The sequence below is a fragment of the Empidonax traillii genome, unplaced genomic scaffold, assembly GCF_003031625.1.
Source record: "Empidonax traillii isolate 1590-97213 ecotype Southwest subspecies unplaced genomic scaffold, ASM303162v1 scaffold138:size3245559, whole genome shotgun sequence".
Taxonomy (NCBI): Eukaryota; Metazoa; Chordata; class Aves; order Passeriformes; family Tyrannidae; genus Empidonax; species Empidonax traillii.
The window spans coordinates 2,987,314-3,014,543 of record NW_020955331.1 but is presented as its reverse complement, the minus strand read 5'-3'; the positions used below and the strand labels follow the sequence as shown (position 1 = coordinate 3,014,543).

At 47.0% G+C, this 27,230-nt stretch overlaps 2 protein-coding genes across 7 annotated transcripts in view; one reads left to right on the top strand and one right to left on the bottom strand.

Moving 5' to 3' along the window:
• Positions 1-6,142: 6,142 nt before the first annotated feature.
• On the bottom strand, positions 6,143-19,874 carry BDH1 (3-hydroxybutyrate dehydrogenase 1). 2 transcript variants are annotated; one of them, XM_027883971.1, is made up of 7 exons: positions 19,788-19,874; positions 18,502-18,633; positions 15,462-15,534; positions 13,912-14,022; positions 11,102-11,243; positions 9,329-9,481; positions 6,143-7,980 (listed from the first exon to the last, which is right to left on the bottom strand). In XM_027883971.1, the coding sequence occupies exons 2-7, from the start codon at positions 18,582-18,584 to the stop codon at positions 7,511-7,513; spliced, it is 1,032 nt and encodes a 343-aa protein (XP_027739772.1). In that variant the 5' UTR covers positions 18,585-18,633; positions 19,788-19,874; the 3' UTR covers positions 6,143-7,510. The 2 variants fall into 2 exon arrangements, with proteins under 2 accessions (XP_027739772.1, XP_027739773.1); XM_027883972.1 differs by lacking the exon at positions 19,788-19,874 and adding an exon at positions 19,364-19,385.
• The window catches only part of LOC114057557 (D-beta-hydroxybutyrate dehydrogenase, mitochondrial-like), a 28,752-nt gene continuing 21,228 nt past the window's right edge, over positions 19,707-27,230 (top strand). For 2 of the 5 annotated variants that reach the window (XR_003571244.1, XM_027883968.1), the window contains exons 1-2: positions 19,887-20,007; positions 24,110-24,220. Coding sequence is in view for 4 of the 5 variants with exons in the window: in XM_027883968.1 (XP_027739769.1) it covers positions 19,912-20,007; positions 24,110-24,220 (207 nt within the window). In the remaining variant the exon portion in view is untranslated. Of the gene's footprint in view, positions 19,757-19,868; positions 20,008-23,837; positions 23,961-24,109; positions 24,221-27,230 lie in introns of those variants that run through there. The other 3 variants (XM_027883970.1, XM_027883966.1, XM_027883969.1) reach the window with 3 other exon arrangements.

The window sequence follows — 27,230 nt, the reverse complement described above, 5'->3', positions numbered from 1 at the left end:
GCCAGGTCAGCTCCTGGACATAGACCTTGGAGCAGTGGGAGAAGCTCTGGCACAGGCCATTGGAGGGAATGGAGCTGGTGACCCTCATTGCCATGTGGGACGTGTGGCATTCAGATGGATTGCATGTCCTGGGAGACCATCACACCCCAGACACTAGCATGAGCCTTTATGCTCAGCACAGCTCCAGAGTGGCCACATCTAGAGGAAATCCCCAGAAAAATAATTTTGTTGATGCTTTATTCTCCACTTTGAGGAATTTCTAAAGGATTTTGGCACGGGTTTCAGTTATGGTACAGACCAGAGCACGGCTGCAGTGGGTCAGAAAGTCACAAATGCATTTCTGCACAGAATCCTGCCACAATTGGGTAGCCAGGAGTGAAGACATGTGGCCACAGCACCGAGGGCCACAAAGAGCCTTTCAGGGTGGCCCTGGGGCTCAGCCCCATGGTGTGGTACCAGCCCGTGCATGGCCAGCAGCACCAGTGCAGGGCTCAGCTCTGTCTATGCTTTGTGCCAGCACTGAATCACTCTGGCAGATGTGTTGCCCCTTGTTCTCATCTGCCAGGGCTGAAAGGGGCTTTTTCAGGGTCTGGGGATGATTGCTCACCTCCAGCCAGCACTCAGGACACCCAGCTGGGCAACAGCACCGATAGAAGGCGGTTGGAAGGACTCTGGGGGGTTCAATTCAGGGCAGGCATTTTGGGAACAGCCTGTCCTTCCACCCACCACCCCCTAGACCTCCTGTGGCAGCCAGAGCAGGACTCACACCCATCCTACAGCAGGCTGCCCTGTAGCCTCCTCAAGCTGCCACAGTGTCCCCCATTGGCACCCCAACCACATCCCTGTGTGCCCATCTCACTCCATAGCATCCCCGTGCTGTGCTGGCCCACCACACACCCTCCTACCCCTCCTGTCAGCACCACGGTCTCAGTCAGCTGAGTCTGAGAGGGAAACCTGCTTTTAGAAACAACAGGGGAAAACAAAAGCCTACCAATCTCTTGAGAGCCTGGGAGCCACTTGCTGAATCCACACCCCCAACAAAAGAAATTCACCCCACTAAGCCCCTCGCTCATTAGTACTGGAGCATGGCGGGAAGTGCATTGATCTGGCTGAGAATTAGCCCAAGGGATCTCCCAGGATCTGAGAAACAAGGGAGGGGTTCAGAAGCTCTCGAGGGATGATGAGGAGAAAGGGTTACACCCCTGGGGATGCTGCCCAGGCAGCATCAGTCCAAGCAGAGCTGGGCTGGGTTGTGCTGGGGTTTGGCAGCTGTGCAGAACCCAGCTTTCCAGGTGAGCTGGTGGTGCTCCACAGCATGTGAACTTCTTGTTGAGGGATTCAGTGCTAGAGAAAACTCTTGAGCAACAACCCAGAGAGGCAGAGCTGTCCCACAGCATCAGCAAAGGAGCACAAATCCCCCTCTCCGTGGGGTGGAAGGTGATTCCCTCACCTGCAAGGTTCTCTGCCAAGCATAGCTAATTCCCCTGGAGCAGGGTGGCATCCAGAGGAGCTTCAAGGAAAGTGCTGGAGAACCAGAGGAAAGCAGCTCCCTCCACTCCTGCTGATCCAGCCCCCTCTGCCGTGTGCAGGCACCCAGCCAGGGGCAAATCCCTGGTCACAGGGGACAGCAGGCACCTCTTGGCAGGGACAAGCTCAGCAAGTTCAAGAAGCAGAGGCAGGACAAGGAGGGAGGTGGTGACCTCCTGGTACCACTGGGACCATTCCCAAGCACAAGCAGTGTCATGGCTGCCAGGAGCAACCCCACTGGAGCAGATCATCCCTTGCCTCTGAGTGCGGTTCTTGCCCTGGGCAGGATCATGGACTCAGTCCACTGGAGAGAGGGGGACAGGCAGGGGTTGTAGGAGTGAATCCAGCTCAGTGAGGCTGAAGATCAGCATCCTCATGCCCACCCCAGGGATGCACAGCTGCGGTGGGACTGAGATGGAATCCTGGGCCATGGGAAAGGTGGGAAACCCCACCTAGGGCTGGCCAGGTCCTGATAACATATCAGGGAATAAGTTCTTTCTCTGGTTTTAAACTCATTGCAGATTCAAAGGTGAATCAAGAATAACTCAAAGCTTCTGCTGAATCAATCTGTAGCTTTTCTGGTCTCTCCTTCAGACCAGTTATAGTTTCAGTCTCATGACAAGAAGTCTCAGTTTCACTGTGTGGTGGATTGGATCGTGCTAAAGTTTCTCACAATATGTCCAAGATCCCTTGATAGGAGAAGCAGTGAATAATCACCCTGTATTCATGGAAACCACAGAAACTTGCTTTCTGTGCTAGTAATGCCCAGCCCTGGCTGGGTGGCTGGGACACACCGGCAGCGTTCAGACTCCTAAGGCCTGAAAAACTGGCTGGAAGTCTCTGTGGAAACATGTTATCTCACAAGACATCCTGCTCCAGGCAAAGTCATAAATACCACCACAGTGATCACGCAGGGAGCTTTCCGGGGCTTTAGTGTGTGGGTATTCAGGGAGGCGGAGAATAGGCTCCCCCTATGTGCAATTCCCAGTGTGCAATTCTGGCTGGAAAATAAAGCAACATTGTGCTCAAGGATGAATACCTGCACAAGACCAGGAGGGGGATTTTAAACTCATGGGACTAGACACTTGGGAAAGGCAAGATGTCTCCTCAGCCTTTCCCAGTCCCATATGCTGGTGTGTTACCCCAGGGACTAGCACATCGAAGCTTGTCAGAAATTCAAAACTAGGATAGGATGAAGCCCCTGCCAAGGACTGCACCCATCTGGGGTGGCTGCAATGAGGCTGTGGTTCCCAGGGCACACTCCTCAGCACCAAAGATCCAAACTGGTTTGTGGGTGGGATAATCCGCTTGCTACAAGGCTGTGGAACCAGGGCACCCCCACTTTGGGAGAGCTCTGTCTCCCCAGGATTCATGTGGGAGGTGAGGACAGGTCTTCCAAGCTTTTCTGCTGAAGATGTCTCACATCACACAAATAATTGCACAACCTTGTGCTAAGGAAGGGAGGGGGAAGGATGACTGGAGGAGGCTGCAGCTAGGTCTAGTCCCTCTTCCTTATGATGGTAGGGCCCCAGGAAGACAGGACTCATATCTGATAGGGACAGATGCTTACAAAAAGGCATCTTCAAATAACCTAAAACAAGACACTATCTTAGCAAAAATTATTTTAAGATAGCAACATACATTTAGCCAGACACCTCACCCCTATGCTTCCCACAGACCACAGCTGGCTATGGAAGCAGAGCAGCCTGCTTTGCGGTTTTCCAGGCAATCCTGAAGTCCTGGAACCCTTTGGAAGGCAGAACATGATAGGCAACTACCTCCACCTGTCCCTCACTGGTTGCAGAGGAGCTGCAGGATGATATTGTGTGCCCCTCTCTGCCTCGTGGTGGGTGGAAGTCCCCAGGAACACAGACCAAGCTGGCATGATGTGCCATCATCACCCTCAGGGCTGGCAGGGGTGGTGCTGAGCCTGCTCCAGGCAGTCAGTCCCTCTGGCTGACAGAGTGGCATGTGTGCTGCCCCCTCTGACTGCCGAAACTGGGGCATATTCACAGCATCCCTTCCACCCATCACCCAGTGAGGGTTGCGATGCTCAGGTGACAGGTGGTGATGAGCAGAGGTGGCACTGCCAGCATTGCCTGCCATCCCTGTGACAGGTGCACAGGCTGATCCTGGCCTTGGCATCTCCTGCTTCTTGCTCTCATTCACTGCTTGCTGCTCTAGTGGTACCAGCCCAGCACTTCATCTCGCGCAGAGAAGCACCAGTTTAACTCTGCAGCACTCCAAGGCTGCACAGCAAGTCCTATATGGCTGCTGGGAAAGAGGGAAGAGAAACCAGTGCAGTGCTCCTGAGCAGTATCTCCCTGGGGAAGCGTCATCAGATCTGTGAGTTATGCTTATATTCTCTTCTTGTTTTCTGGGAAGATACTTTCTTTTCAGAGATATAGTTCTCCAAGTGCCAGCAGCTGCACATACACTTTGCAGCAAGGCCCCTTGGCTTCAGTCCAACCTCAGAACAGACAGGGATTTGACTTGTAGCTCGGCAACTGAGCCACTCATATGTTTAACTGAGGATCTATTTAATTGTTATATTTAATTCAATTGGGGAAGACACCCTGTGCTCAGCTGTTTAATACTGTCTGAACAGGAGTGGTCCTTTCCTCTTTTCTATTTCCAGAGAAGTCCTGGTAACAAACGACCAGCCCAGGGCCCTAAGTCCCAGCCAGATTCACAGGGCTGACACCCAGGAAGGAGCCTGGGCCAGACCTCTGCCATGATGTGGGGGAGCTGAGGCATGACCCTGGGACCAGCTGTCCCAAAGGTGTGTGAATTCCTGATTCTGAAATGAGCTTCTCTTTAACAGGGAATCCCTGCACTTCATCCCAATAATGTGGCAGTAAAGGGTCACAAAATGTTGGTCTCAAACAGCACTCTCCACCCTCATCACTAGGAGCAAAAAGTTCTGAAGTGGGTTTCCATATTAGGGCTCATAACAAGATTTAACAGCTGTAGTTAAAATTACTCCATCTCTGCTGCCTCCCACCACCCAAGGGAAAGTTATTTTTAACTCCAGGTTACCCAAGGGGTGCTGCACAGTAAGATCTGTTGCATCGTTGCCAAGGGTCTTTGCCTGGCAAGAAATTTGAGAAGAGAGAGCCCTTCCTTCAACCAGCTGGGATCAGTCTAGAGCCCAAGGCACCCCGCAAACTGGCCCCTCCAGGGTCTGCAGCTCCTCCTGAGGGAACGAACAGAAGCTCCCACTGAGGCAGCTCTGGAAGTGTAGAGGACTAGGTGCTCGGCCAAGTCCTCTTTTGCTACGCTTTTGTTCTTCTCAGTTTTCAAATAAACTTGGGCTGAAGCTATTCCAGGAGCCGCAGTGGCACCGTGCAGGCAGGACCTCGAGTGCACCAAGTCAAAAGGACAGTCATGCAAAACCAGAGGGGATTAGCTTTTAATGCTCTTCTCAGGGTAAACCCTGAAGTGTGGGATTGCCAAGATCCAGCAAAAAACTAGCCAGCTTGCTGCACTCCTGACAATACATCGGCTACCAAACTCTCCCAGTGTCAGGCAAACTCACACAGAAACATCGGAAGGGCCGTGGAAGCACAGGAGCACCCCAGGCATTGACTCCTCATCATATGTGACCACATGGTACCGTCCCATCTCCTCTGGCCCTGGCACGGTGGCACAGCTCCAGAGCTCCCTGGGGGCACCTCATGCGAGAGTTCAGGAGCCTGCAGAAGTGATGCCGTGTGCATGTGAGTGCAGTTATCACAGCCCAGCTTTGTCTTTGGGAATGAATGTGGTACTGTTCAACGTCTGCTACGTTTGCTCTCAGGGGTCTCTGAGCTAAACTGAGATAACCTGGCTGTGCACTTGTTTTTTTCCCACGTCTAACTTCATTGATGTCTCTATTAAAACCCAGCAGTAAAACTGGGAAATAGCATACCAGGTGGCATTACAGGTTTTTTTTTTATGTTACTTGGCACTTTGGAGCCGTATTTTTAGACTACCAGAACTTTTCTCTCTCTGCTGTATCATGTACAGCAGATATTGTTATCCAGGTGTTTTGCTTTGCCTTGCAAATAGTCCTTGTGCCTGCTGGGTCTCTTGTGGTTCATACTCTTATGTTTTGCCCCAGAGAAAAATCCATGTGTTGGAAAAAAAGGCAATACACCCTGCACTACAAGATGCAGCAACCACTACTAAGACTCTGGAGAAAATCAGAAAGGTCTGGAAACCGGCAAGTCTCTCCCAAGGTTTTATTTGGAGTCTGTCAGTGACCTGTTGTGTGTCTGCCCTGCTGAATCACCACCACAACCTTCCCCTCTTCAGAGCTCAGTTTCCCTTCCTGATCCCTTAGGAATAATCCATAATAATACTTTGTAATCTGCAGGAGTCTGCTACAAATGCAGGTTTAAGAGCTGTGAATACGCAGAGTCCAGGGGTTGAGCATATCTGTCACGAGAGGCAGGATACATCTGGTACTCCTGCAGAAGTCTTGCACCATCCAGCATACAGACATGCAAGACCCAAGACTGCAAAAGGAGCCTCTGAATGCTGTGTAGGTGGAACAGGCGTGAAACTCACCACTACAGAACATGAGCTTTCACCTTAAATATTTAAAAAAAAAAAAAGAGAGGAAGGCTCTGAATTTTGTTACCATTCATGTATACATTTATTAAGCCAAAGGACTTTGATCATGTCACTGTATGTTACTAGAGCACATGAGATCTTTTCAACTTCACTAACAATGGTTATTTAAGTTACTTTTTATTTTTGCCTTTCAAGCTTAAAAAAAAAATTACTCTTTCTGCATTCTCCATGGAAGGCTCTTTTAATTTTTTTTTTTTCCTTTTCTTTTCTTAAAGTACAAAACAAATATTTCTTAGACATGTAAACAACCATCATGGAAATGAAACTGCTTCTAAAGTTAACTTTACTGTTATGGACATTCTGATAGATTTATGTCATATTGGATGTATTTCAGCTCAGTGACTCCCTCAATGGAAGTTATTACTGTTATCATCACCTGCACTGCACAGAGGCCCCAGTCAGGGTTAAGGCCCTTCTGTGCAAGGTGCTGTACAAACACTTCAGTGTAACTCTGAGGTCGCTGGTAGAAGGGCATTCACTGATGTGACTATAACCCTCCCTGCTTCTCTACCGTGATCCTCACAAATTACAGGAGCTTGAGTGAAACTTCTCCAGGCTAACTCTGGAGATGATGTTCAGCTACTGTTGATGAGAAATGTTACTGCGGGCCACTCCTGACACCTGCAGTCCTGTGCGTAAAGCTGCTCACACTCATGGGAATGCTCATAGGAGTAAGGAACTCCTGCGGGGGGAGGTCTGCAGGATTGAGTCCCTGGATCATTGAACTCCTTTGCAAGAAAGCATGCAAGAAAAGCAGACGTGTTCCTTTTCTCTAATGTTTCATCAATATAGTTCTAAGAGAGAAAGGGACGGGGTCAGTTGCTCAGTTTCAGCACCTTGAGTATTTTGAGTTCTGATCCTCAAATTAAAGAAGTCTCTGATATGCCTTGGGCTACTGTGACCAGGTCTGAAAAAGTCAGTTGGATGTTCTTTGTCATGAAGAAGCAGTGGTTTGCCATTACAGCATGGAGGGACTCTGTTTTATGGTATGAAGGCTGCACCCTAGGCAGGAATTGTGAAGATTGTGTTTGGCCATCAGCAGAAATTATTCTGAAAACATTTCAGAGCAATTGCAGTTTAAATAATGATTATAACTTCATGTTTGAGGTGAAAAAAGAAAGGATTACATGAAATAAATAGCAAAGAATCATCGCCTCTTTACAAACATAATGTATTCCTGCCTACGAGGCATTTCCTGCAAATTACTGCCCTTTAGGTTATGTCTGATATTTAAATGAACCCTTTAGAGCTAAAATACAGTACTCTGAAATGAGGTTAGAAAAATTTAAAAAGGACTAATGGGAAATGTGTACAAAGCTCTCTTTAAAACCGATTTCCCACCTGGGTAGCTTGTGAGTGTGAGGCCTCAGTAGACATAGAGCCGATCTGCGATGGCAGCAGGCATGTGTGTCATGATCTGCATGCGCAGCCACCAGTAGTAATCCATGGGGTGGTAGCGGGTGTAGGGGGCGGTGGAGGTGAGGGCGTGGGCAACGCTCTCGATGACGGGCGAGGTGTCCCTGGAGCCGCTGTTGCAGTAGTTCTCCATCTTGCTGACCTGCTCATCGAAGTACTTCCTGCCATAGTCCTTGCGCACGATCTCCGGGAGCTCGTCCCACATTTTGTCGGCGATGGCTTTGATCCGCTCAGGGCTGTACAGGTTGGTGCCAGCGATGAAGTTGCCAGGCTCCACGATGCTGACCATCACTCCCTGGGGCTGCATCTCGTACCTCAGGCAATCGGAGAAGGCTTCCACGCCAAACTTGGTGATGCAGTATGGGGAGCGGGCAGGGCTGCCCATCCGACCCATCATGCTGCTGATGTTCACCACACGCCCTAGGCAGAGGCCAGGCAGAGCACAGCTGAGCTGTGGCACCTGACCCAGGGCAGATACCTGGCACACACCACCCAACAGATTCCTGAATGTGCATCCCCCTCCTGCCCACTGCAGGGCTGCCTGGCAGACCTGCTCATGGCTTTACCTGAGCATAGCTGTCCTATGCAACAGCCTTCAGGCAGGAGAACAAGCCCAGTGCTCGTGCTCCTTGGCTCATTATACCTGAGGGAACACATGGTGACACACAAAGCTCAGTGCTGTGGGGAACACAGAAGAGACTGGACAGAGCCAGCATGGTGGGAAACAGGATTGCTCAGCAGCAATTTGGACTGAGCCCAGACAACAGGAAGCAGGAGCAAGGAAAGCCTTTGGCACCAAAACGAAGCTTGTTTATTTGCAAATCAATGGCACAAAATCCAGGAGCCCGATGGTGGCTCTTAGGAATGGATTGCTCCAGCACCAGGAACAGGCAGAGCAGTTTAAGTTCACTGTACCCTTTTTTGTGTGACAGCTGGATTATGGCTCCAGGCACAGACCTGGGGCTTTCTCCTTTCTAGAAGCCATCTGTTTTGGCAGAGGAGAATGCTGGTGGGAGGCTGTGGATGCTGTAGTCTAGGCAGAGGTTGCAGTTCTCCGCACTTTCTATCAGTGCTAATTGCTAAGTTGTGTTAGAAAGACAAACCTTGCCCACAGAAATGGATAACCTTCCATGGTGGAAGAAATATTACCCAGGCCACATCCAGCCCAGGTCTGCAGCACAGGACAGCATTGTTAATGCCTGTGGATGGCTCAAGAGTGAAAAATATTCTCATTTAGTCGGGTAGTTTGCCCTAGGAAAGGTTTTGCTTCTTTATAATGAGACCCAATCAAGCTCTGGGTCTGTGTGCCTTTGCTGTACAAATCCCACCTCTCCTACATTACAGACTCCCAGAGCCCACACCTTCCCTGCAAGCAGCTTTTTACACTGCTGCTGCCCACCCTGCCAGCATTGGCACAGCTGTTTTTTATATAGCAGGGAGGATTTCTCCTGGCATTTACTACATTTATCACATTATGCTGAGCTGCAGCTTCTGAACAGGTAAAAGAAGGTATGATGGATTAGATCTTGTGTGGGATGTTGCAGTGCAGATGGGAAAGAGAAATAATTGGTTTTCAGGCCTGCTGCCTTGCTGTGTAACTCAGAGAGGTCAAGCAGTCCCTGCTGGGGCCATGTTGTGTCTGTAAAGGTAGGGAGGTGGCCACTGGAGCAGAGAGCAGTGCAACAGACCTTTTGGCCTTTAACACCGCAAGATGTGGCTGGATGAAGGACCTGCTACAGGGAGAGCCAATCAGGAGGGGATCACTCACCCTTTGACCTCCGGATGAGAGGGAGGAAAGCCTTGGTGGTTCTCACAGTGCCCCACAGGTTCACTTCAGCTACCTCCATGTAGGTGTCCATGCTGGTGAACTCAACTTCCCCGAATGTGGAGATCCCAGCATTGTTAACCAGCCCCCAGAGCCCTACAAGACAAAATCAAGCACCCCTATGAGACTAATGAGAGCAGGTTGGTAAAAGCCTTGCTAATAACCACATAACAGAGTTTTTCGTTTTGTCTTGCACTGATGGAAACCACATAGAAGACAGTCCAGAGCACACTTCATTCTTCTGAGCATATATAACCACAGTTGGGATCTGACTGTACCACCCAACACTGCAGCCACAAAGTACTGTGAACAAGGTTTCCTGGGAAGTTCTGAGCCAGCAAACAGAGAACCTCAACCTGTCTGAGCTGTTTCCTTCCACTCTATGTTTATCCATTGTGAATTTTTAAAAGAAGCAATATAATAGTCTCTAAATGCAAATAATAAGAATAGGAATGACCTTGTAAGAAACAAAAGAGTAATTCTTTCAAAGTAAAATCCCTTCTGTCACCATAAGAACTAGAATGTCTGCAGTGCTGGGAAGGAGAACATAGGCATGGATGGGCATGCATGCCATGGCCTATGCTGTTTATTCTGCTACAACCAAGATAGCAACAACTAAAGCTACCTACTTAGAAAGACTGAAAAGGAATTTTGAATAAAATCAACTCACCTCATATAATATTCTAATTGTACAAGAAACATACTGAGAAAGATCTAAGAAAGGCTTCTGTCTGCTGTCCTCAGAAGCAGCCCAGAAAAGGCAACTTCCTCCTGGCCTGGGCTTGAAAACATAGGGCTTGAAAACTTATATAGCAGATGCACACATCAAAATTAAATATAAAGAAGGACAAAAGAAATAGGTTTATACAAAATCCAGAAGTAAACATTATTGCTTGTTCTGCTTTTAAACAACCTTGTGTTGAATGTGATGTTCTTTAGTGGAAAAATGTACTTGAACAAAGGGTGGAAAGGTTTCAGAAATGTATGAGCAATGGGGATTTTTACAGTACTGGAGCAGAATTTGTTGTTGTCACCTCAGCAGAATGAAGTAGGCAGGCTATGAAAGTCAGTTACAGCTACCCCCTGAACTCAAAATGTTTGTATCTGCAAAGACATTAATGATTAGCTCAGTTGGTTAAAGAATGGTGCTAATAAAGCCAAGGCTGTGGGTTCAATCCCTGTATGGGTCATTCACTTAAAGGCTGGACTTGATGATCCCTGTGGGACCATTCCAACTCAGAATATTCTGTGAACTCTGTTGTGATACTCAGCCAGTTTTATGGGAAACTCTTTGGAAAACCTCATCATTTCCTTTGCCATTTGAAAGAATGGGGGAGACATTTCTATTGTTAATCCCCAATCCTTGGGCACTGGGCAGGTTTTACAACATAAAGGGAGTCACAATAAACTTTAGTTCACAGGAACAAAGCACTAATCCCAGAGCCTTGAACACCACTCTGGTTTTTGCTAATGTCCCCACAGGAGCTAGTGGAGAACAAAGTAGTATCCTTTGTAGATGCTGTCTGAAGTGGGAAGCTGCTTTCTGATATAGCACAATATTCAAACAGGCCATTTGCTCTGCATGGCTGCTCCTTAAATCATGTGCTCTTTAATCATGTGATCAGCTTTTGAAATATACTCTGACAATGCTCTTGGAGCCCAGCCAAGAGAGCTCCTGCCACCTCTGTGACCTCAGAGCCCATGCCATGCACTCACCTTTTTCTGGGTCCTCCAGGCTGCTGTTGACATGCTCCACAGCTCGGTCCACTTCTTTGCTGTCACAGACATTGAGCTGGACCGTTCTCATCCGATCACTCTTCATGTTGTCCAGTTCCTTGGAGCCACCCTCTCCCTTATCCTAGAGGGGAAAAAAGTGTTGGTTTGAATCTGGCCAAAGAGCCTGTGCAGAATATCAAATGCATAGCAACCATCAAATCAAGCCAAAGAGTGAGCAGGGCAGTTACAGAATAATCAGGACAGTCCTACAGCCCTAAGAGGAAGGGGAACAACAGGGCTGGTCCTGCAGAACACCATTCCTCAAGCACCTTCATCTGACCATGAGCCTTACACAAGTCAGCTGGTACAAACTGCTTCAACCACCAAGCAGCTAGAGCAGCTGGGTGCTCGGACAGGGACTCCTGGGGCTGGGACCCTGGCCAAGAGTTGTGGGTCTCGGTTAATGCCCAGAGTCCAAGACCATTCCCTTGGCTCTTCAGAAAGGGCAGACGGGAGGTATCAAGTCAGGGACCTGGTGACTGTGTCATGGTCTCCTGGCACAAGATGCAGCCCTGGGCCCACGCACAGCAGTTAAAGGACCTTTTCATGCTACAGCAGCAGACCAGCATCTCTCTGCTGTCAGCCCCAGGGCATACTGTCCCCAGGGCAAGAGGGCCCAGCTATTGCTTACTGAAAAAAGCACATCACTGCTTTGTCTTCCTCCTTCCATGGTTGCTCTCTGGTGCTCATGGGCTTTAGCAGTTTGTATCTCTATCAGTGTGTCCTGCGGTCTGTAACACCCTGTGGCCCTGAGCACTCCTTTGAGCCCTGCAGCAGCTGGCCTGCTTGCTGCCCTACTCAGAGAACCTCTGCTTTCTCACTGCCCTGCAAGACACGACGGCTTCCAAGCCGCACTATGCTTCTGATGTGCAGATGTGCTGCCAAAAACAAACAAACCCATGAAAATAACATTGAAGTTTCACAGTCATTTCCTCGATGTCAGGGCTAAGTCAAATTCACCCAAGCAAAAGACGATGCTTCTTACTTCTACCTCCACTTCCATCTAGCATCTAAAAACACACTAAGTTTTTTCTGCTGATAAAATCAGCACCAGCAATAATCACTCTCCGATCAGAATTCTGCTTATGGTTTTGCTAGTAAAATCTGTGGCACAATGAGAAATCAGCTCAGTCACTTGGAGTTGTTTTCATTCTACAGAAAGTATATGGCCTGAAGACACACAGGAGGCCAAGCAGTCAGCTAAGGACTTTGGTATTTCCCAGTGTTCTTCTGATGACAACTGCTGTTACCAGTCTTGCCATGGCCACAGAGATTTTGAAACATGGGATGTGAGTCCAGCTAAAGAAGCAATATTTAATTACAGAGTGACACTGCAAAGCTTTTTGCTGATTTTTTTGTGAGGAAGTAAATAATAATCAAAGCCCAAAAGACTTACGGCATGCTGCTGCATGTCAGCTTATGGTAAAATTGTGAGACGTCAGGATTTTGCACTAACATGCACTCAGTAGAACGAGTACTGAAGACAGCAAAATGGAAGGGAGCTTTCAGTGACAGAAAACTGGGTCTTTCTAGCAGCTCAGACAGAGGAAGTGAAACTCAGAAGTAACTGCAACTCTGAAACTTTTGGCTCCTGTCAATGTAGAGGCAGGCTATTACTCTGAACGGTATTTTTTAAGTATGCAGCGTTCTTATATTATCTAATGCTGATCTTCAGTTACAAAAGCTGAGTAGAAATATCTATCAAAAAAGTACTCATCTACCCTTTCCCTTGACCCCTTTTGAAAGGCAGCAGTTCGTAATAAGTGTCTTGTTCTGCTGTAACGCCTGTAGAGGGAGCCCAGCTAACAAAGAAATCCTTGGCCCAACGCTGAGACACAACAAGGCATAGAGCTATGGAGACAAACACTTCTGTTTTGAAAAAATGCAGCAGAAACAAATTACTGATTTACACAAAACTTAGTAATAATGGAAAAAATTAACAGTAGAAATAATACTGATAATATCAAAGAATATCTGGCAAATTCTCTTCAATATCATTATTCAAGATACATTTATGGTGATGAGTGAGCTAAAAGATTAGATCAAAATAACTGACCCACCCCAGGATATCCTGAGGAGTAAGTTTGTTTCTGTTGGGAAATGGCCATGCAGCTAAAAAAAAGTACTCCTTCATAAGGAGAGAGAGGCTAAAGCTCTCTCCTGTTCTCCATGACCAGGCATCTCTGATTGTCACACAGAGCACTCCTGCAGAGCATATCAAGGCTGCATCACTGAGCTGTTTGAAGCCTGATTCTGCTCTCCTTTGCACTAGTGGGACTGACCTATACAGTGATTTCAGGAGACCCTCAATACCCACAAAGGCATGGTTCATGAATATAGAAAAATATGCTCATATCACATGCCATAAAATCACTGGTGGTTTGGTGAATGGTACAATTATTCAAAATAAACCCTGCATAAATATGTATGGTCTGAGAGCAGGGCCAATGGTCCTGACTCAACCTGACCTCCAAATTTGCTTGTGGATAAGCCTAAAAAGTTAGATTTGGGGTTCCAGTACATTTGACATGGAATAGACCACAATGCTGTGATTTAAATAACATCCTTAGGTACTGTTCAGTCCTGGTTCTGGTTTTGCTCTCTGAAATTCAAGCAGCCGTGTCTTTTGGGCTACCACCCACCCTCCCTCTCCTAGGAAGAAACCTGTGCAGAGAGAAAAGGGAAGATTGCGTTTGCTATGTGTTGGTGCACATGCCATGGGTGAAGAACACAGTTTTTGTTTTCTCTACCTTTTGCAGGCAGCCAGCGTAAATAATGAAGCCTTTGTCATGGAGGTGCTTGGCCAAGGCAAATCCAAATCCTGAGTCACAGCCGGTTATAAGCACAGCTCTGCTGCCAATCTGCAAACCAAAACAGAACAAAACACACTGGAATTATTTGAAATCAGTGATTTGCAGTTCACAGAACAAATCATGTCCTTGGCCAGGAGCAGCCTGTTCCAGGGATGTTCTCTGTGCTCTTTGCCAACTACTGCCACCCAGTGCCTCCTGAAGACAAGAAGTGAAGGTTTCATACTGAGTTCACTCCATTGAGGCAGGATCACTGTCCTCCCAACACGAAGAGGAGTTTGGCACTTCTGGTAACAGGCTCCCAAGGCAAAAAGATCAAGCAAACTGCCATTCTCTGGTAGTTCACATCCATCTTGAACTCTGAAAGTATACCAAAGAGATCCCAAGACATGTTTTCCTTTCCTCAGGAACTGTTTCTGTATGTTTAAAGCACCCCATGCAGCCCAAAGGGCATGGAGTAAAGAATTTGACTGAAGAAACAATATGGATTAATCTTACTGCTCACTCGTCTTTCTCTCTGTAGCACACGAACCCTCTAGTGCTGGGTTTTAAAAGCCAAGCAGAATCAAGTGGGATTAATATTTAAAAGTATGACCCGTTAGTCATCAGTCTTTTTGTTTGGTTAGGTTTTGTTGGCCTTCTTATTTTTCCAACTTACAATTTAAATAGAAGTATACCTCATTCCTTCTCCAAACTCCTCCTCCTAACCCAGAGAGGCAGCAATTAAGTGACATGCTAAAAATTGCATGGTGTATCAGACAGTCCAACAGTAACATTTGCACATCCAACAAAGTGCTGCTGTGGGTGGGATTAGGTGATAATTACCTGAAATTCATTCCAACTCATCTCTTTTAACGAGCTATAAATTTGGCTTTCCCCAGCACACACAAGGACCAATCAGGGTCACACTGGAAGCCCAGCAGTGATACAAGAATCATATTTGAGTTCCTCTGAGACTCTGTTCCAGAGTTATGGAGCAAGCTGTGCATGTTCTAGCACTGCTACAGTGCTGAGTTCTGTGCCACAAGAGAGGCAAGAGGGCAAAACACTCCCCTTCCTTTTGCCTGGCACTGTTCCTGGCAAGTCAGCACCTTCAGGTAGAGGGCTGTTAAAGGGGGCCACTCTCCAGATCAAATGGTGAGAACATACCGATACTGACGTCTCTTTAGGCAACCACGCCCCAGAAAGAGTGCTTTATTAAGAACTTGTCATGAAATTCCCTCCACTCTAAGGTGGAAGATTTCATCTGCTGAGTGAGTTCCAAAAATAGAAAAAGTCCACTCGTATGATTGTTTATTTCCATCCTTAGCAGCGTGTACCATGCTACGTCAATGGAAGCTCTGTGATAGGAAAGAATGTGGAATATGTTGGAGAGGTCCAGCTTGGAGTCTCTCTGGCAAATCAGAAAGACAAATTTGGTCACCAGGCATCAGGGGTTTTAAAATCTCAGCTCAGCAGAACAAGTTCATGGAAGGCAAACTCACACTCACCTGATCGACTTCACTTGCATAAGAGCGACTGCCACATGGGGACAAGACAGGAAGGGAAAATTTCTGCACAGGCCTGTTAAAAAAACCCAAAACAACAGCACCATCAGGCATGGAATATGTTGTCCATACCTTGCTGTTGCAACATACACATAAAAAGAAATATACACTGCCTACACACATGATGTAGGCTGTCATTTGAGAAGATAGAATCCAGTTCTCCTTAGTCTGAGCCTGTGTGTTTCCTACAGTATCAAACATTTGTTTCTCCAAAGACCTTGATGCTATTTCCAGTTGCAGAACCTGTCTGGGTATTATGAAGAATTCTAAAATAGCTTCTGGTCTGAAGGCACAAAATGGGCAGTGAAATGTTTACATTTTCAACAGCAACAACACTCTCACTTAAGGGTTGCACAAAGTTGGGATATGGGAAGTCTTTCATTTATCTGATGAGAGTATTCTGCTGTGGTTTTGTCTCTGATACCCAGCCTGAGGTTGAATTTGCTTGGATCTATCTCACTGCTTTTACATATAGCTCCACCCTTCTGTCATCCTGGATGACACTTCTACAGTGTCTACCCATTAAATACTCTTAGATTTTATATCCCCTCTTTTCAATTGTTAAGCTAAGAGATATCTTTGAGCAATACTTGCCATGCAGATGTGAAGCTCCTCCGTACAGTATGTCTGACTCCCAGCAAAATAAAACATGTTCACAAAGACAGACCAGAGCAAAGCAACAATGCCTTCAAGGGAGTGAGATTTTATTTAGAAAAGCTATGCTACCATTGTCATTACTCTGTCTTAGGTCTTGCCATCATTCATCAAAACTGGGCCTGGACAACACACTGGAATGACTCCAAGCTCTGTCTTTGCCCACCTCTCTGGACTTCATCAGCTGTTTCATTTTTGCTTCAGGCACTGACATTGCACTGGAGCATTCCGGCCTTCCCTTAAACTTACCATACTTCATCTACCCCTGGCTCCTCTAACAGCATCTATCCTTCAGCAGAGCTTATCCTGCAGGCTGCTTTTGTGTCTTCTAAGTGAATTTGCATAATCATTCACAATTATCTCCAGCTCAGACATCACAGCACAGCACAGCACAGCAGCTTGCAGACACTCTGGCCTCTGAACCATATCTTGGGAAAACAAGGCTAGAAAAAGGATCTGTGAAAGCAGAAGGCTTGAACCAGATGGGAAAGGAGCTGATTTACATTCAGGCAGTGGTGTCCACTCACCTTCCTGCAACAGTTTAGCCCTTTTTCTAATTTAGTGTCACAAGCCAAGTCTTGAAATAGCTACAGCCAATTTAACTGCTGCAAATGTCAGTCCCCAGGCAAAGTGTGTGCTAACACCACTGACCTGCAATCCTGGACCGGAAGTCTTACTTCAACAATAAGCTTCTTGGTGTGTCCTAAGGAGCCCAGAAATGTTCATAACTTTTCTTTTAGTTGCATGAACTTGTTTTTTATTTTTCAGTGTCAAGTCTGGTCCTGTTATTTCACTGCAAAGCACTGATTTTCTGCACTCAATTCACAATAATGTGCAGAGAATGACTTCTATATTTGACATTCTATATCCTACCTTGAACCTGAAGGCAAGGGCAAAAAGTGGATGTTGGCTACTGATCAGCAGGAACGTCATCAGCAGAAGCAGCCACGAAGCAATGTGAGCCCCCACACTGTACACGAACGTACCAGGAGCCATTTTTGTCACTCTGCATGACTGAGTTCTAGAGACCACAATTGAGACTTTTGGAATACACAGATGGTCCTCAGATTGAATCTGTGCTTATAACCATGCATTGGCTTTTGTTCAGTTCCACCAAAAAAAGGGAGCTTGAAGAATCAAGTATATAAATCCTGCCTCAGTGCATTAAGACACTGGTTTACTGACAGCACTGCCTTTCAGATGAACAGTTGGATTTTCATTTCAGGTTTAGCAGCTTGTGGGGACTTGCTTTTTTTTTGCCCTGAGTACAAGACGCACAAAGCACAAATAAACAATAAGCAAAAAGAAGAAAAAAAATATGCTGAAAGTTCTTTTCTCAAGTTAATAAAACATTAATTCGTATTTTTAAGGCCACAGCAGATTCCTGCTGGTGAGCTTTGGTGTGTTGGCGCAAACAGGAGATAAAAGTCTGTTTGCACAGGAAATCTCTAACAGCTTAGCTATCTTCAACACCCTGTTACCAGAGCCACCCTTGACCGTGATGGTGCTGGACACCCCTATCAACAGCAGTAGAACAACACTGGAGATGGCAGTTCTTGTTTAGCAGGCCATAAGCCACTTTTAAATGGCTTATGTACAATTAGTAGTACATAGACCACTGTTTGGGAACTCTGCTCTAAAACAAAGCCAGGGAAAGCACTTGAACTTCCTCTGGATTTGGACTAGTAGGGTTCCAATCGTATAGCAATATAAACAGTGGGGTTTTATTTCAGAGCTAGAAATTAAAGTTAGATAGCAAATTTTCTGTTCACGTTCAGAAAAAACCAGCTTTGTTACTCAGCCCACCTCCATTTCTCACTAAAACTTTCCTTCTTAACTTCCTAATTTAATGTGATTCATTGCCTCTTGAATGAAGTCATAGAAACATATGGCAGTTTCTTGAACTGCAGAAAGGCCTACTTGCTGATATTCAAGAATAAATCCTTGCTGGATACTTAATTAATGCTCTACTCCATACGTTTTTCACTGCAGTGTGGAAAAAAACCCCATGTTGCCAAACCCTCCTTGCATATGGAGTCCATCTCCTCTGTGCTCAGATGAGTGACTGAGCACTGGCACAGGTTGCCTGGGCAGGTTGAGGAATATCCATTCCTGGAGACACTCAAAAGCCTCCTGGACAGAGTTCTGGACAATCAGCTCTAGGAGGCCCTGCTTGAGCAGGTGGGTTGGACCACATGACCTTCAGAGTTCCTTTCCAACCTCAGTCACGTTGTGACTCTGTAAATAAACTGCCCCACTGAAATAAAATGAATCTTTGGTGTGTGCATTACTCAAGATCTCATGCCTTCTTTTCCACCAAGTTACTTACCTAAAGCCACTCCCTGGGTCCTTGAAATTCAGGGCTTTCACAGAGAATTTTAGGAGAGGCCGGGACAGCTTTGTAGCCAACATGCTTTCAATTAACACACTCTACCAAGAGCAAGACTGTTCTTCCTTAGCTCTGCAACACAAGAAAGCACCTCTGTTTTAGTTGCTCAATTACTTTGTAAGACATGCTGACTCTGTATATTTCGACAAGAAAATAAAGTCCAAAGGAACTCATCTTTTCCCCTTGCAGTTCCTCATGCTGAGATAAACAGCTCAACCTTGAACCACTTCAAGATACTTTTAAATAAGAGAAAGCATTATAAGTAAACTACCAAGCAGGGAGACATCTAAACAAAACGTGAATTTCTCCTTTAATGCATCTTCAACTGTAGTCTCTGAAATAGGTAAAAATTAAGGTACTTACATGGAATGTATTATTTCAAGTGAGCTATATAAAATAATTTTAAACTAAAATATAACTTCAAGTCACAGGTGATGTTATGTATTTCCAAAGGAATTCTTGGGCTTTACAGTAAAAAATAAGTTTCTTTGCAATTAAGTAAGTGGTGACGTTGGACTAGGCACAGAGAACCACCATTAAACTCACTACAGGGTGAAAATACTAAAGAACAAGACTTAGTTATGGAAAGTCAATTTCAATCACATTTATCTTGGATAAAATTGATCCATAGCACAAAAAACCCCCAAACATTTTCCAGCTCAATGCACAGCCTCCTTTACTGAAGCTGAGAAAGGGTATCTAATTGTTAGGGCTTGTTTGCATCTCTGCCGAAGGCTGGGCCGCCGCCGCGGCAGCTCCGGGAGCTGGGAACCAGGCCTGGGTTGAAAAACAGCGGGATTACCGCAAAAAACAGCAGCGGTGGGCACCGAGCTGCGGAGGGAGAGAGTGGTGCGGGCTCAAGACGACACGCTGCATGGGTTAATCCTCAGAAATCCCAGTGGTTTGATCAAAATTTGGAGCTCAGCTGGTGCCTCGCAGTTTTTTGCGAGGAGCTTTGCAGGGAGCGGGCGAGGCGCGGGGTCCCCGCGGGCCCCCCAGCCCAGCCCAGCCCAGCCTAGCCCCTCTCCGGGGCGCGGCTGCCGCGGCCCCAAACGCGGGCCAGGAAACGAGGGGGCGCGGCCCGGCCCGGCTCGCGTGGGGCGCTGCGGTCAGGGCAGCGTTGGGGAGATGCCGGAGCCCCCCGCCCGCCGCGGGCAAGGTCGCCGTGCAGACCGGCTGTCGGGGCTCCACCATGGTAGCGCGACCATCCCCCTCCCGCGCGTTACCTGGACCGGCGAGTGCCGGGAGCTGCTGCCGTTTGAATGAGGCTAGGCCGGGACCGCGGTGCCGGGCGCGGCGGGGGGCGGGCCGGGGGCAGGGCCGGGCCGGCGGCGGCGATAGGCTGCGGTCATGGGGGGCTCAGCGGGGCTGTTGCTGGCTCTGGGCGCTGCGGGGCTGCTGGTCCTCCGCCTCCTTTTGCCGCGGCGGGCCCGCGGCGCCCTTCCCGTGAGTACAGCGGAGAGGGACCGGGGTCTGCCGGGCACAGCCAGCCCGAGCGCCTCCGGGCCTAAGATGGCGCAGGGCCGTGTAGCCGGGCCGGGAATGGTGTCGCAGCCGGAGCGGCCCTGCCCGGGCCGGGCTGGTGGAGCTGGGCGCACACTGGGAGGGGGGCGAAGCGTTGAGCTGGGCCCGGCCCGGGGCGGTGCGGTTCTGCCGCGGGGCTCGGCCGGGCCGCGGTGCGACGGGCGCTGCCCACGGACCCCGCGGCGCGGCGGCTGCTCCGCTGCGCGCCCCGGTGTGCCTCACTTGGAGGGGAGCTGTTCGTAGAATCATAGAATTGGGTTCGAAGCGACTGTAAAGATCAACCAGTTCCACCCCCCCTGCCATGGGCAGGGATACCCTCCACTAGATCAGGTAGCTCCAAGCTCTGTGCAACGTGGCCATGAACACTTCCAGAGGTGGGGCTTCTCTAGGCAACCTGTGCCAGGGCCTCACCTCCCTCAAATAAAATTTTTTTCCTAATATCTAATCTGAACCTACTCTCTTTCAATTTGAGCCCATTCTCCCTGTCACTATATGCTCTTGTAAACAGTCTTGCCTCATCTTTCCTGTAAGTTCCCTTCAGGTTGCAATTAGGTCACCCCAAAACCGCCTCTTTTCCTGGCTGAAGAGTCCCAATTCTCTCAGCCTTCCCTCATAGGAGAGGTGATCCATCCCTCTGATCAGCTTGGTGGTGCTTTCTAGACCTGCTCCAAAAAGTCTACATCCTTCCTGTGCTGAGGACCTCAGATCTGAATGCAGGACTGCAGGTGGGGTCACACCAGAGCGGAGTAGAGAATCATCTCCCTTGATCTGCTGGCCGTGCTGCTTTTGATGCAGCCCAGGATACGATTGGCTTTTTGGGCCAATATTTTTGCTTCAAGGCCTCCAGCTCAGTCCTACCCCTCTGGAATAGCACGTAACAGCTGTGGCCTGCTTGCAGTGTCCCGCTTCACTCTTCCGTCCACTCTCCTTCTCTGACCTTCCCCATCCTTGTTCCACCTGGAAAAATACTTTAATTTTAAGTGAGTAATTTCAGTTCTTTATCCTGAGATTGAAAACCTCAACTTTCCAACCCTGGAAAAAGGGAACAAGCCAAGTTTACTATGTAGCTGCACCCATCTTCAAATCAATCTGTTTGAGAACATCAGGGTAGAGCATAAAAATCCAAATCAAAAAATCAAATCAAAAAAGTGGCACAAGAGAAGATAAGGTCTAGGCAAGCATGGGTTCCCACTTTGACTATGGAGACAGGCTGAAAAAGTAACTTGAGTTTCTTAATCCTGTTCTGCAATAAACATGTATAATTTTGATAGATCACCTGCATTAGTAAAATTAATTCTACTGTGTAATAAAGCACTCATTCCCAGTAGAAAAAGCTAGTGAAGTGTGTGCACCTGAGCTGGCTGCAGGTTAAAATCAGGCTGCCCTGCTGGGGCTGTTTGAACTGTGAGGGTTGTGTATTACAATGTTGTGGATCACACAGTGAGGACACAGGCAGTGTTACTCTGCCCACATGCTTCAGCAGCACCTCTGGTATCAGAAGTTATTCTGTGCTTGTAGCAGGTCCCAGGTGCCCTGTCAGCACTGTATGTGAGAGCTGTCCCCTGTGCAGTTTCCCAAGCTGTGCATGAATGTGAGCGAAAGAGGCCCCGGAAGTTCCTCAGAAAGCTCAAGGTCACTGTGCTGATAGCTGGTCCTCTCTACCTGTGCCAGCACTAAGCCAAACTGTAAGCTGCAGACTGACCTTAGCAAACTCCAGGAACAGGCCCATTAGGCCTTATCTTGGGACCTTATCCTTTCAAAAGATAAGGATGACTGGGCTTTTCTGTTTGGAAGTTTTTCTGGGATAGGATCATTTTTGCTGGGAATGGGGTTGCTCCCTGCACTCATCCCTCAGAGTTCTCTGTCCATCAGGTATGGCACAAGCAAGTACAGGTACAGATGTGAGATCTAGTACATCTCTTGGGTTTTTGCATGCTTCTAGGTGCTGCTGAGACCTCAGTCTGTTAGGAGCCATGCTGCTGTAGTCATGTTTTATTACCAGCAATTAGGGTCATAGCAAATAATTAACAAATAATCACAGGAACCTTCTCATACTGTAAATTCTCATACTGTAAGTTGTTTCTCACTTTTCTTGCTCTTATAGGCAGCTGAGAGGATTTTTAATTCTCCTCCTTTCTGTCTACATTTTGGTGGTTTGTTTGGGGATGTTTTGTTTTTTTTAACTAGGGAAAGCAAAGCAGCTGCTGAGAGCTAAAACTAAATGCACAGGGGAGCACACCCCAGCCATCTCCTGTAGCTGAGCTGTCCTGATCACACCAGCTGACGAAGGAACTAATGATGTTTGAAGATTGGGTATCTTCTCTGTTTGCCTGTCCTGGGTTCTGGAAGTGATTGTAGTTCTTTACTTCCTTCACAGTTCCTGCTTTTTTGTAAAGTTCTCTGTCTTCAGGATTCAGAGGCAAAGGGGCTAGGAAAGTGAGGCAGAGGAAGAAAACAGTCAAACCCTTTCTTTTTCTGTGAGCCACCTTGTTGAGTTATTTTGGGAGGTGACTGACAAATTCTGTGATCTGGTTCATGCTTGATCCTTCTCTCTCTTGGAGTTGTGTCACTGTCAATTAAATTAAGACTGAGCACTGTATATTTAAACCTCACTTATCTTTTGTCCTTTAGCTGTAGCTATCTTCAGAACTTTAGCCTGTAGCAGGGTGCTCTTTGTCTGAAACAGGAGTCGGTGTTAATGTGGGTTTTTGTGATATAAATGCAGAGTAGACTTTTGATCAGTTCTTGTTTCAACTTCAGCTCATGACTCCCCTTTGAGAGCAATAACTTCAACATGAGTTATAGGACTGGGTGTAGCTTATATGCTTATTGCTCTCTGCTTAGGCTCACCTGAGTTTGTGCAGTAATGCTCTGATCACTATCACCCTGCAGTTATCCCTTATTGCTGCTTCACTGCGCTGAGTGTCAGCAAAGCAAGAGATGACAGAGCAATGGTGATTGTCCCATTTCTGTCTGAAAAAGTGGCTGGACAAGCCAGTGCACTTCATACATAAGTATGTTCATATTCCAGACATTGTGAATACAGTAACAGGGAATATTAGTTGCAGATATCTCCATACAGATGGAGTTGACCTCACTTCCTTATTGCATGGTCTAGACTTTTATTGCTATATCACATTATTACCTCATGGATATGGTTTCAGTTTGGACCATTGTGCAGCACAGCAGCTGGTAGCCTGATAGTTGGGTTAAAGTGTTAGGAGTTCATTGCTTCAGAGCTGTGGTGAGAAGATGACTTTCAAGCAAAGACAGAGATTGAACGGGCTTCTCTTCAGGATTTGGGATTCTGGATTTGGGATTTCTCAAGCCTGTTGTGTCATACAGGCTGGAACATCAAATCTCTCTCAATTTATCTGTCAGTCAAAAGATAATAATGATGTAGGAGAGAACTGTAGGATTTGAGAAGTTGTTCCTCTTAAGACTGATGAGTTTCAGAAGGAAACTAACCTGCAGTCACATTCCTTCGTGCTAAAATACAGCAAGGAAAGTGCCTCATGGAGTAGGTGGGGAACACAGTCATCACTGGCAGCTAAAAGAGCTGCTGTACTGTTCAAGCCAGTGACATCCTACCATTTGGATGTTTTTTATGTTGCTTTTTCTTATAATGTCTGTGAGCTGGTAGATCATTAACTTCTTTTTAAATGTTTCTGTTCTCCTTTGGCCACTGATAATTGAAAGAAAAAGTTCCTGTTCTAGCTCAGGTATCAAGGCAACACAAATTGTTATAGGCCAGCAACTGAATAAATTTAGGATTTCATGGTAGCCGGGAGCTGATTATGCTTCTACACTACCATCTTGTCACCTCGTTTACATTGGTTGACCCACTGAAATTACTGGGGTTAGGCTGCAGTCAGGTCTGTGTGCAGACAGGTAACTTGCATTTGGAATTGTACCTCCTAAATGGTGTCTGGCCCTGGCTGCAGGTGACTCCTGAGGTGTGGGGCAGGGTGCTGGTGACATTGCAATGTCTCATGATATCATATGATTGTCTTTCCCCACACAGGCTGAAGGGAAGGCGGTGCTAATAACAGGCTGTGACAAAGGTTTTGGACATGCCTTGGCAAAACACCTTCATGCAAAGGGATTTACTGTTTTTGCTGGATGCTTGCTCATGGTGAGTAGGGATATCGACCAAAATTCTTCTCTGATTAGAGAAAAATGCTTCTCAAGTCAAAGCATTTTCATCAGCAGTCTCCTTTTACCCCAGTCCAAGACCTGAGAGAGGTGGAGCGGGCAGGGATCGTTACATTGTTTCATCTGCCTGTTGCATCTTGTCATTCCTGTAATTCTGAGCTCTTTACACCAGGGTTTGTCTGTCAACTGCATGTCTGTACAGTAGCTTGCACAGTAGGGCACTGTTTACTGCTAGAAGCCTCTCAGCAATACCACAGCACACTGAGTAAATCTGACAGGCCAGGACTGCTATGGCACTATAGCTTTCTGACTGCCCTGGCATTGTTGTTGCTGTCCTTCACACTGTCACTTTTCATGGATGCTCTTCTCAAACTCATCTTTAAGCTGCCTCTCCTGCATTATTCGGGCTCGGTTTCCAAAATGTCTTCTAACTGTGCTTCTGAAGCTTCTGGAGAAGCTATTCGGTTTCTGGATAGCTGAATAAACAAATTTAATGTATCATCTGTAGGTCTCTGTGTTTGTAGGTCTCTGTGTTTGATAGTGACATCACTTGTAAGATATCAGTTTAGACACACTGAATCAGAAGTTGTTGCAGACCTCCCCATCCCACAGTCCCTGCTCTTGTGAAATCCTCTTTATAAACTGGGTCAGGTTCACTTCCATCTCAGCTGGAATTTTACCCCTGCTATGCTTTTTTGCTGTTTTGATAGTCAAAACTCATGTAATTTCTGACCTGGATTGTTCATAGCCACACATTTCTCCATTTTGGTTACGTTCTTTCACCACACCAGAAGGGAAAGTTATTATCAGCTTATTGTGTAGCTTGAGAGCAAGAGAGTCCTGTTGGAAAATTGCCACTGTTTGGAAATTTCCATACGGAGGCACTGTGTAATTCCTTCAGTAATCATGTCATACGCTGCTTTGGGATGCTTATCTGTGCTGATAGCAACTCAGGCACTCACTTTGCAGAGCAGCAGATGTAGGGAACAGAAAGCAGAGGGGAGATAGGGCGGGCCAAGGGGGCTGTTAAGAAGGCAGTGTGTGGAGCAGAGAGGGAAAGTCTCTGCTGCAAGCCACATAAAGAAATTAAATGCTGAAGTGAGCCCTGCTTGCTTGCTTTATTGACTGTGAGCGGCTGTAGGTTCCCTGCAGGGTCACAGCAGGTATGGGGGCAGTTGTCATAAAGCTGGTGCCATACTCTTAATTCACACCCAGTTAGTCCATCACCACTTACTTACATGCTTTTATACAGAGACTTAAAGGATCCCTAATGTACTAACCACCACGGAAAGCTCTTGTATTAAATACAAGACTGTCAGATGCATCAGGAGCTTCTTAATGATCAAACAGTCAAATATAAAGCTACAGGAATAACAAGAATACTTCAGGCAGGCTGGGATAGTACCGGAGAGGATCAAATGCGATAGGGATTACATTTAGCATGTGCAGGTAAACCCTCAGAGAAAGTTTCTTTTAATATATTAGGATTAAGATGGAAAAGCACACAGAAACATATTATAAAATAACCTGAAATGTAGAAAGTACAGCAGAAGTTGAAAAAATCATTGTCTTATGTTCTTTGATCCTACTGAGAAGAGAATAAATTGTTTTCAGATGCCTACTGCCAACAGTTGTCATGAGGACATGCAGGCAAGAAAAGGTGAAGAGCAGGGAATGTTTACATGAATAGAATGTGTTCAAATTCATCAGGCCTGATGAAATGTAGTGAAGGGCATTTAAAAGATGAGTGATTGGGATTTCTGCCCCATGGGTGATACTTTCCAGAGCACCTGGAGGCCAGGAGATTTTCAAAAGGCTGGAAGAAGGCAGATATTGTACTTCCCTTCCCAAAGGAGATAGACCTCTGAAACTGCCAAGCAGGCAGCTCACCTTCAGTGCACTAGATGAAATTGCCACACACTGGTCTGTCAGTTTTACAAATGACTGGATCACAGTGTGATGGACACTGTGTAAGTTTACTGGGAACAGACTGTGCCCTTGTCAGTCTAATCTTATTCTGGCTAAGCAGCAGAGTAGTTAAAGGGGAAGGAATAACTGTATCCTGAATTAGGGTTTTGTTGCAGTCCCTCATGATAGTCTCATGAGCAGACTTGTGCTCTAGTGACTTGTGCTCCAAGTTCAGTCCCAGGACCATTTTCTTGGAAGTACCCTCTGGAAGAGAATTTTCAGTTGGAAAAAAATATGCCCAGAATCAGGCAGAGAAGATTGTAGGCCCTTTGAGGGATAGGGTTCAAAATGATCCTGACAGATCGGATGGAGTCTCAAATCAATTACGTGAAATCCAGTAACAACAAGCACGAGGTGTCCGCTCAGGAAACACAGGAAGGGAGCGGGTGGATGAGTAGCAGCAGGGTGGGGAGGAACTGGCGCAGATAGAGCAGGCTGGCTGGATCCACGAGTGTTCAGCATTGTGTTCGTGACTTCCTGATTCCCCCTGACATCTCACTGCAGATGCCTGAGTGCTTGCCAGAACTTAATCCTGAATCCCTTGAGCTTCCCTAGGAAAAAGCCATGGCTGTGTTTATTACAGGAGGGCTCTCTGCTAACAAATACCTGTATGATCTGCTTGTTCCTCAGCACGACTGCACTGGGATCCTCCAAACCAGAACAGAGAAGAGGAACCAGAAAGGGGAAGGGAACGCATCCAAAAGCTGGAGCAAGATTCCCCAGATGGGTAGAGAGGGATTGTGACGCTGCTGGGCTTCCTGACCAGGAGCCTCTGCTGAGCACAGGGTGGGGTTGGGTGGGCAGGCAGAGCCGTGCAGGGCTGGGAGGGCAGGATAACCAGGTGAAAGGAGATAGCTGGGAGGAAACAGCAAAGTCCCACTGAAGGCCTCTGAAGAGTACTTAGGCAGCAGGCTGGGCTGGAGCAAGATGGCTTTCAACTCTGATGGAACTGGGAAGGGGAAGCTGAGAGATTCTCTGAGAGGACAAAAATCAGACAAAGTGACAGCAAAGGGAGAGGGGCT

What these genes read in the sequence shown, in the direction of transcription:
- BDH1 (XM_027883971.1), bottom strand. Translation starts at nt 18,584, where the DNA reads ATGTTGGCTACAAAGCTGTCCCGGCCTCTCCTAAAATTCTCTGTGAAA. An exon ending in ATGCAAGTGAAGTCGATCAG is followed by an intron (nt 14,023 to 15,461) that starts GTGAGTGTGAGT and finishes TTTGGTTTGCAG; the next exon opens with ATTGGCAGCAGAGCTGTGCT. An exon ending in ACGCTGGCTGCCTGCAAAAG is followed by an intron (nt 11,244 to 13,911) that starts GTAGAGAAAACA and finishes TTTCCCCTCTAG; the next exon opens with GATAAGGGAGAGGGTGGCTC.